This window comes from Garra rufa, chromosome 17 (assembly GCF_049309525.1).
Source record: "Garra rufa chromosome 17, GarRuf1.0, whole genome shotgun sequence".
In the NCBI taxonomy this organism is placed as follows: domain Eukaryota; kingdom Metazoa; phylum Chordata; class Actinopteri; order Cypriniformes; family Cyprinidae; genus Garra; species Garra rufa.
This window is the reverse complement of record NC_133377.1, coordinates 35,113,087-35,123,777: the sequence shown is the minus strand read 5'-3', so window position 1 is coordinate 35,123,777 and position 10,691 is coordinate 35,113,087. Positions and strand designations below refer to the sequence as shown.

At 36.5% G+C, this 10,691-nt stretch overlaps 1 protein-coding gene across 1 annotated transcript in view; it reads right to left on the bottom strand.

The window, feature by feature from the left end:
* The window catches only part of bop1 (BOP1 ribosomal biogenesis factor), a 94,797-nt gene that overhangs the window by 74,741 nt on the left and 9,365 nt on the right, over nucleotides 1–10,691 (bottom strand). The window contains exon 3 of the mRNA XM_073822054.1: nucleotides 7,997–8,146. Coding sequence (XP_073678155.1) covers nucleotides 7,997–8,146 — 150 coding nt within the window. The remainder of the gene's footprint in view (nucleotides 1–7,996; nucleotides 8,147–10,691) is intronic.

Below are 10,691 nucleotides of genomic sequence, written 5' to 3'. Positions count from 1 at the left end.
CCACGTCTCGGTTTCGACAGATTTCATATTTCCGAGGAGTGGGTGGCACAGAACCCCGGAGGGGGAGGCTGGGTTGCCTCTTAACTCTGGAGCAATCTGGACACCTGACCAGTCGGCATTACAGGTTGTGTTTGTTTTACTTTGTACGGGAAAGCAAACAGGGCTCTTTTCTTCAGACGGCGTGGGCCGAAATCTTTCTTAAATCTCTGGGTGGAAATGACAAAGCCAGCTCTTACCTTCCTGAGTGGGATTTGACCACCTGAAGAAACTCTCTACACCGCAAAACCACCTCAACGTGTAATTACTCTGACATCATTTGGGACCGGAGGAAATCGCTAACTAGATCCATCAAATGTTCACCCGTGTCCTTTAGCTACAGCAAGAGTCTCGCATTATAAACCCAACCACATATGCAAATATCCTGCCCTAAATAAAAGCTCCCAATTAAAACAAAACAGTTGCCATGCAACCACTGAGGTCAGCGAAAGTTTTGGAACGTGCCAAGACTGCAAAGGATGTAAAGTTTCCTCCGCTCATGACAGCTCCTCAGTGGGTCACTGGACCGGAATCTGGAATCAGTCAGTCGATGTGATTAGCAGACGTGACCTCGATCCGCTACCTGTCACTAGAGCTTTACGTTAGAGCCCAGAGAGAGGGCCGTTCTGAAAAACCTCAAAAGAGAATCACTCATCCATGGCTTACCGCACACTGGAAATAAGATTTCAGCTGTGTGCCTGCCGAGCAGACAGAAGAAACAGCGCCCTCTAGGTGCAGAAAGCAAACTGACTTTCTGAAAAGGCAAATGAAAATAAAAACATTTAAAACCAGGGTTGTGTGGCATTCAGAATTTAACTGAGAATTAAAATCCAATTCAAAAAGTTGCAAACTGGAGAAATGCAACTGGAGATAGATGGATAGATAGACAGAACAATATATAGAAAAATAGAATGATAGAACAATAGAATGATAGATAGATGATAGAACGATAGAATGATAAACAGAGGATAGACAGACAGACATGTTATATAGAAAGAGAACGATAGACAATGATAGATAGAATAATATATAGAATAATAGAACAGAAAGACAGACAGAACGATATATAGAATAGACAACGATAGAATGATATAACGATAGAATGATATAACGTTAGACAGAACGACAGATAGATATAGACAGAGCAATAGATAGAACGATAGAACGATAAAAAGAAAGATAGACAGAAGGATAGAATGATAGATGGAACGATAGAACAACAGATAGATTTAACAAAAGAATGATAGATATACCGACAGATAGATAGAATGATGGATAGACCGATAAACTGATAGGCCAATAGACAGATAGACAGACAGAATGATATATAGAGCAATAGAATGATAGAATGATAGACAGAATGATATATAGACTGATAGACAGAGACAGATAGACAGAACGATATATAGAACGCTAGAATGATAGACAGACAGACAGATAGAACGATAGGCAGATAGATAGACAGAACGATATATAGAACGATAGAACAACAGACAGAATGATAGATAGAATGCTAGAACAATAGACAGAGGATAGACAGAACAATATATAGAACGATAGAACAGACAGAATGATAGATAGAATGATAGAATGCTAGAACGATAGACAGAACGATATATAGAACGATATATAGAACGATAGAACAACAGACAGAATGATAGATAGAATTATGTACAGAATAATATAACGATAGACAGACAAAACGATATACAGAATGATAGAATGCTAGAACGATAGATAGAATGATAGAATGATATATAGAATGATAAAACGATAAATAGACAGATAGAATGATAGAATGATAAAACGATAGATAGACAGATAGAATGAAAGAACGATAGACAGAACGACAGAGCAATAGAACAATAGATAGACAAAATGATAGATAGAATGATAAAAAGACAGATAGACAGACAGAACAAAAGAATGATAGATATACCAACAGACAGACAGACAGATAAAGCAACAGATAGAACGATAGATAGACCGATAAACTAATAGGCCAATAGACAGACAGACAGAATTATATATAGAACAACAGAATGATAGAACGATAGACAGAGACAAATAGACAGACAGACAGAACGATATATAGAACGCTAGAATGACAGAATGATAGACAGAACGATAGATAGAATAGAAAGAATGATAGATAGAACGATAGAACGACAGATATATATAGACAGACCAATACATAGACAGAACGATACACTGAACGATAAAAAGACAGACAGACAGATAGAACTAAAGAATGATAGATATACCGACAGACAGACAGATAGGCCAAATAGATAGATCGACAGATAGATAGACCAATAAACTGATAGAATGACAGACTGATAGGCCAGTAGACAGATCGACAGATAGATAGACAGACCGATAGACTGATAGACAGACCTATCGACCCATCTATCCATCTACTAAAATAAAATTAGTTATGTTAGTTATAAGTTAGTTTAGTAGCTAGCTAGCTAGCTAGATAGATACAACTGACACACAGGCAGGGTAGATACACATATTAGTCAATCTCAAAACTTAAATTAAAAAATTAAAAGGGATTTTTAGAGTTTGATCTAAATACTACCGGAACCAATATAGATGTGTCAATATCATGCTTACGAACATTTCCTGTTCATCCATGATCTTCAAAAATAAAAATACATCGGGTTACATGACGTCACTATGTAGGTCTATCCGGTTTTATCACAAAATACCTGCTTTACCTCCTGTTGCACGCTAAAAACACACACATCTTTCTAGGCTACTGTGCAGGGTCTCAGTCTTTGCGAGCGGTAGCTGCTTGGCGGCAGGAAGCTGAAGTTGCGGCCGGGAGCCAGAGCCCCTTTTCCCCTTAATTCCACAATGTGTCTTCATTCATCTCAAAGAGCACATGGAAAAGCCATTGCGGGGGAAAAGCCCCTTCCTGCCGGCTCGGTCTCGGACAGACGCTGTACTCTCGCGTATTCCCTCTTCACTCGGCTAACAGGAAATAGCCCTTTATTACAAAGGGGGGACGTGAGGATGAAAAACAGGGGATTTAGAAGTCTGGAGTTTTATTTGTAGACAACTTGTGCTGAGAGCTGCGATGGGACGGAGAGGCAACCCAATCTGCCGTCTCCCGACAAGGGGGGCTAATTTAGCGTACGCCAAACAGCCCCGGGACCACCGCCGAACTGTGCGGCGCACGCAGAGACGCCTGACAACACCGCAGAGATCGGGCCCACGAGACGACAAGTAAAAGACGAGACTGACAAGCTAATGAGATTCACACCTTCTCATCTCCATATGAGACAACCAAAATACCTGAAATGAGTGCAGATTATAAGAGAGCAGGCACCTGTAGACGGACGGAAATGCTATTAGCAATGCGTTTAACATTCAACAGCAAATGTCAGGCTAGACTTAATTTCATCCAGTGGGATAACGAAAGGTCCAGGATGATAGATTAGTCGGTTTTTGACAACTGGTTGACTATTTCTATCATCCTAAAGGTTGACTAGTTTGTTTCACTAGATCTAGCTTTAATATTTTAGCAGCAGTGATTTAAAGAGGGTGCACTTTAAGTACATTTAAAAGCCATGAACACAACAGAGAGGATTTTACTGTGCAAAAGTCCAACAGTGATTGGTACAATGTGACTAAATTAAAAATTATTGGCACATCATGATGCGACAATGCTGAGATATTCAACCTTTTTTTTTTTTTATAGCTTTTTTGACAAAGTCCATCCTGTCAAAGCCAAAATAAATTCATGTATTTATACACCAAATAATAAATAAATGAAAATACATAAATATTATTTAATACAATTGAAAATAAAATAAAAATACAATTTAAAAGAGATCATTTATTTTTTTAATAATTGTTAATAAAATGTCTTTAAATTAAATAAAAACATTTAAATAGTTATTTGGTATGTTACAATTTGGCAATGTTTTTGTAATTTTACACATTACTAGAAACTAAAATGCTATTTTCATTTACTAAACGATAAAATATGTAAAAAAGTCAAACTGCTAAGAACTTCAAGGCGATTTTCTCAATATTTTGATTTTTCTGCACCCTCAGATTTCAGATTTTCAAATAGTTGTATCTCGGCCAAATATTGCCCTATCCCAACAAACCAATGGAAAGATTTATTTTGTATTATTTAAAAAAATCATTTTGCATATTACTGTGAACTAAACTTGTTTTTCAGTAAATAAAATAAGTTGAACTGAAATGAATGTCAAAATATTGGCTAAATACAAGGGACACTTTCATCAAAATATGAAAACTAAAACATAAAACTGTAAAACCTACAGCATAGCAAAAATATCTCCAAGAAGTTGCTCATCCAAAAAACTGCACTTGCTCACAAAAGTTCAATAGAAAAATCACTGCTAAAATTGACTCCTATGAGCAAGCCACCTTTTTTTGCCCTTTTACGATAACACAGACAAATGGTCCACAATAACACAAATGACATTTACGAAGAAAGTAAACAAGCCCAACTTTGATTTCATGTTGTCGTTAAACTAAAGAACTCGAGGAAAGCCTCCAAAGACACAGCAATGTGAAAAATGTGAACTTTTACAAACTAAATAACGACGGTAGTCAGCGTTCCTGATGTGTTCTGAAGGACTACGAAGGGGCATTAAAAAGTCACTCTGAAATGGGGGATCTACCCAAGAACAATAACACTTCTGCAAAACATTCCTGGTCGGTAGCAGATTGCCAAGAACAGTTTTGGATGGCTGCTGTGTTTAGGTTGTATGGCCTGGCAAATTATCCAGACCGCATTGTGCCAGGGTTCAATGCTTTTCAATGGAGCATGTAAATTAAAGAGCTGAAGAGGAATTCTTTAATGGTCCTACATGTAAATATGAGACGTTACAGAGCTCCTTACTGCAGAGGTGCATCACGGCCTCCCCTTGAAAAAGCCAACAGAGACATTACAGAAATGTGGTAACGTCTGACAGGCGTAAGGGAATGGTATCAAATACTGCGGTTCAGACACTTCCAGCCCGAGGAACAGGACAAAATACTTTTTCCTTTACATGAAACATTACACAACTAACCATTTTCCCCTCTACGGAACAATGAAGTAATCATGCCTGTGCAAACGTAGCAGAAAAAGCCACCGCTATATTTAGATTTGCTTAAATCATCTTTAGTCTACTTGTCATTCAGAAGTTATTAACTGCCATGTCAGTCAAGAAACATCAAGCGATAGATTTCCATTATTGCTCTTTTAAAGGAATAGTTCACCCAAAAATTTTAACTTGTTGAAAATGTACTCAACATCAGGTCATCCAAGATGTTTCTTGAACAGATTTGGAGAAATTAACAGTACATCACTTGCTCACCAATGGATCCTCTGCAGTGAATGGGTGCCGTCAGAATGAGAGTCCAAACAGCTGATAAAAACATTACAATAATTCACAAGCAATCCACACCACTCCAGTTCATCAGTTAACATCTTGTGAGGTGAAAAGCTGCGTGTTTGTAAGAAACAAATCCATCATTAAGACATTTTAACTTCAAACCATTGTTTCTGGCCAAAATGCAAGTCCATAATCCATAGTAATGCTTCCTCCAGTGAAAGAGTCATCTTGTCTGAATCAGGAGAAAACATTTCTTAACAAATATGTTGGCGGATTTTAATGTGAGAGGAAGTGCCGTTCTTAATGATGGATTTGTTTCTTACAAACACAGCTTTTTGCTTCACAATCAGCTATTTGGACTCTCATTCTGATGGCACCCATCCACTGATGAGCAAGTGATACAATGCTAAATTTCTTCAAATTTGTTCTGATTAAGAAACAAGCTCATCTACATCTTGGACGGTCTGAGAGTAAATTTTCAATTTTTTTTTTAGTTTTGGGTGAACTGTTTCTCTAATGTTACACTAAAGTGTGACTTTGACCTCAGCTGCCATCAACTAGACTATAAAACCTGAATAATAACTCACTATAACTCACTAGGAAAGTACACAAAAGGCATGAATTCCTGACCTTTTTTTGGCGAAATTTAGTATTTCGCACAGTTTGGTCACAGACTCCAAAATTACCTCAAGCAGTCAAATTATACATTTGTTATGCATCCAAATAAAAGTCAAAAGAGTTGAAAGTCAAATAGCCATCTGGAAACAAATGATAGGAGGACAGCATGCAAAGGACGCATCACAACAGATGCAGGTGCACCAACACCTGGACACAATGGTGATATTCAGACTCGCTGAACTGGAAACCAGAATTTAATGGAAATAAGAGTGGAGCACAAAAAAACATTTCCATGGATTTTCAGCGACCTGAAACGAAGACATACACCGAACATCCAACAGTCTGAGACCACAAGTGAACTATTGTTTTTAAATTGAAAACAACACTTTCATCACATGTGATGTTAGAAAAAAATGCATGAAAATGTGAGTGAAAAGCTGCATTTATACATTTAATTACAGTATCACTCAGACTGATATCATCAAAACCTGATGACCATGTTCTTCAGCGTGATTTGAGATGATCCAAAGAGCATAACAGGGCTCGAAATTAACTTTTTTGCTTGGTAGCACTAGTGCTCCCAACTTCAAAAAGTTAGGAGCACCAAAAAATTTTTAGGAGCACCCAATTTCATTTTAGTAATGCATCAATCTTGATTCTTCATGGCCGATTCTGATTGCCAATGTTTTACAAGCAACCGGGCTGATTCTGAAAGCCCGTTGAAAAAGTAGCCTACTTTGGTTATGGCTGCATCTATTGTCTATCCCAGGGTTCCCCAAATCTTACCCTGGAGGTCCAATGCACTGCAGAGTTTAGCTCTTACCCAAATCAAACACACCTGAGCATGCTAATCAAGGTCTTCAGGATCATTAGAGAATAACAGGTAGGTAAGTGTGATCAGGGTTGGAGCTAAACTCTGCAGTGCATTGGACCTCCAGGGTAAGATTTGGGGAACCCTGGGATAGACAATAGATGCAGCCATAACCAAAGTAGGCTACTTTTTCAATATTCAAAGTGCAAATAGAGACCGAATTTTTCAAGCATATACAGAGCTATAGACAACTATACAACTTAGTATAGCCCACATACTAATAACAGCTTAGATATTGTATGTAGCCTAATTTGCGCGCATTGGGGAGTCGATCTCTAAACGCGGGGTATTAAAATTTATTTTGAATGCGTGTGCGCGTTTTACTTTTGGTTTCATTTTAACGGTCGCGCGTTGGACAGTATACTGAGACGGAGGCGCCAGAATCGTATCTGACAAATTGTGCGCTGTAGCACGAACTATAGTTTATTTCTTCAAAAGCAGATTGTGGTGACCTTTTAATTGTCCATGATCAAGAATCGTCATATCACACACTCCTAATTGCAATGCAGTTTGTACAAATCAGGAACAGGGGTTGGGTGAGAAATGAAAGAAATGAAACCAAGTCGCACCACGACAATTTCTCGCACTCGCACAAATGCTCCCAAATATAATTTGAGGTCGCGCAGGTTAAATTTTGGGAGCATATGCGACGCAATTTCGAGCCCTGCATAATCTTAAACATTTCTTATTCTAAATGTATAAAAAGATTCAAAACTTGCTCATTTCTATGTCAAAAAGAATCAGAAAAAAGATTTCCGATGGGGTCTCACACTTTGTTCCTACAAAAATGGTGTAATCACTACTGCACTTCTATAATAAATGAATATGGAACCTCATTGAAACAATGTAAGAAACTTTTAGTGGCAGTAGTGGCCAATAACACATTACCAGAGTTTTACCACTGCAATTATGGTATTTTGGGAAAAATGTACATTTACCATGTTACATTTTAAAAGGCTTTTTCGTTCTTTAAATCTCTCCCAGCTTTTGAAAGCATTAAAAAACAGCTTTCAAACTAAATCTGACAGAGTTATGAGATGTTGATTGTTCTGCCTGCCCTGGCCTGCAGGTTCAACATTGGTCTGAATGACGGACAGAGTCTTACCTCCTCATCGGACGTGTCGTGCTCATACTCGTCCACCTGAGAGGAAATCTGGAGGCCGCTGTCTCTGTCGGACGCAACGCTTTCTTGCCCTTCCTCCTTTCCTGCAGTTTTCTTCTTTTTCTTCTTTTCCTTTGAACGCTGGCCATCAGCCTGTAGAAAAAAAAAACACACTAAGTGATCAAAATCTGATTATGTATTTAAATATGGACAAATATTTTATATAAGCAATATTAAACAAACTATTAAAACTATTAAAAATCTAAGGAAAAATCTGCCTTTTTTATACCAATTAAAATCACATTTGTAATGTAAAAAAAAATTATTCACTATTTTATTTACTAGTGTTATTTGTCTAAATTAATGTATGTATACACTAAATAATAGCATTTGCTGTACTTTTTTGCAGATTTTAATTAAATAAAAATCATTGTGCTAAATTACATTAAAACTGACCAAAAAAAACAAACAAACTATATTTTGTCCAACCACAACAAGACTTTTTTGGACATTGTGGCTTTCTTTTCCCATACCAGTGAAATTCACATTTACAATTTATAATGTGAAAAAAAAGTTCTCAATTTTAAATTAGTTTAATGTATTTATGAATTCTGATTTCTGATTTCATACCAATTAAATTCACATTTGTAATGTAAAAAAAAAATCCATCTATTCACTATTTTATTTACTAGTGTTATTTGTCTAAATTCTGGTATTTATACACTAAATAATAGTATTTGTTGTACTTTTTTGCAGAATTCAATTAAATAAAAATCATATTATGCTAAGTTACATTAAAACTGACCAAAAAATGTATATTTTGACCAACCCCAACAAGATTTTATATAAAAAAAAATCGTATTATGCTAAATTACATTAAACTAATTTTTAGATTTAAAATTGAGGAAACATTTCAGTTTGTCAGTTTTAATGTATTTATGAACTAAATTGTTGTATATGTTGTAGTATCTTTACGCAGAATTTGATAAAATAAAAATTTATTAAATTAACTCACATAAAAAATTAAGAAAATTAACAAGAATGAAGAAAAACTAAAATTAAGAAAAAAATAAAAATGAACAAAAAGTTGCAGTACAACATAATCAGTACAAGTTACACTATTTACATTGTTGTGACTAGTAGCTGTACAATATACCTTGCAAAACTGAATGCAACTAATGTAATATGTCATATTGTAATGTAATAAGTAGTAGTTATTAGCATAGCAATGGTATGCAACTAGTATAAACCATATTATGTAAACCTTACCTGAAATAAAATGTGAAAAAGCAAGCTTATTTAATTTTAGCTAGCTGCTAAAGCACCATTTTCTTTTCTCAAATAGTTTGACTTAATGTACAAAAAGAACTAACACTTAAAAAAAAATAAAAAAAAAAATAAATAGCCATATTAAAAAAAAAAAGGAGGGGGGCAAAAGAAAAGGATTAAAACTAAAAAATATATTAAAAATATAAAAAAATGATATATGGTGCAATGTGTGTGTTTAATTGTCATTAAATTAATTAAAACTATGGAAAATTGTGCATAAAAAAGCAAAATTAACTATGAAATATGAACTGGACATGTTTTCAATTTTTCAGTACACAAGTACACGCAGGCAGCTATTTAATGCTGCTGTAGAAAAACATAATTGAGTACAGCATTTTCCAGACACCGTCTTTTTATGGCAGCATGACAGTCTACATGTTTCAGATGCAGTTTATTTCATTTCGCGCACAAACTTCCTTTGCGTGATTTACACGTGTGCCGTTGAAAAGCAGTCACCAGAACCTCACATCCTCCCTGAGACGCCGGGACAGCAGGGATGAAAGCTCACAGTACCGCCTGTTATTTACCACAGCCCATCAGTCACAAGAAGGTCAAACGGACTGAAAACTTCCTAACAGGGTCGAGAGGAAGAGCAGCTTTGAGCCGCCGCGTCTCCCACGAGCCCGAGATGGGGCAGGTGAGCAACCTGCGCTGATTTACGGCTCCTTAACGTCCCGCTATCTCTTGGACTGCAGAGCTAAGTGAAACACTTCCTCCCCAAAGCCCAGTTAAATCCACATCAAGACGCTCGAGCCCCGCGTTCCTGAATGCCTCGTGCAGCCCGAGGGACGGCCAATTTTTCCGCTAACGCTGAAGATCTAAAAACAAGCTGAAACAGAGTTTTGGAAAGGAAGGGTTGGGGGGTATGACACCGGTTGTTCTGAGTCATTAAACCGCAGGCCAAATCAGGACGTGACCTGTTAGGATGAGCAGCCATAGCAAATGCATTCAAAACGTATTTGCTGCCAGTGTAAGATTGTGAAGATCACGAGGACTTTCTTCATGTTTCAGTGTCATTACACCAGCTGATTCTATCTTGCACAGCAATTTGTGAGTACAAAAGCATTAAACAGATGTTTGAAGTATCTCTGTTTTTAACAAACAACAATGAATCAATTCAAACTGGCTGTTCATCCATGACCTCAAATTCATTTGCAAAACTCAAAAACTGTTCATGGAAGTATTTTTTAATATATCTGGATGTTTTAGTAAGACTATATTGTTGTTTATCAATATTGTGTTCAAAGTTTTTTTTGGAATAAAACTGATACTTTTATTCAGTAAGTGTGGATCAAATTGATCAAAAGTGACAGTAAAGACATTTGTGGCACAAAAGTGAATTACAAATGTTTTCAAAATAATAAATGTT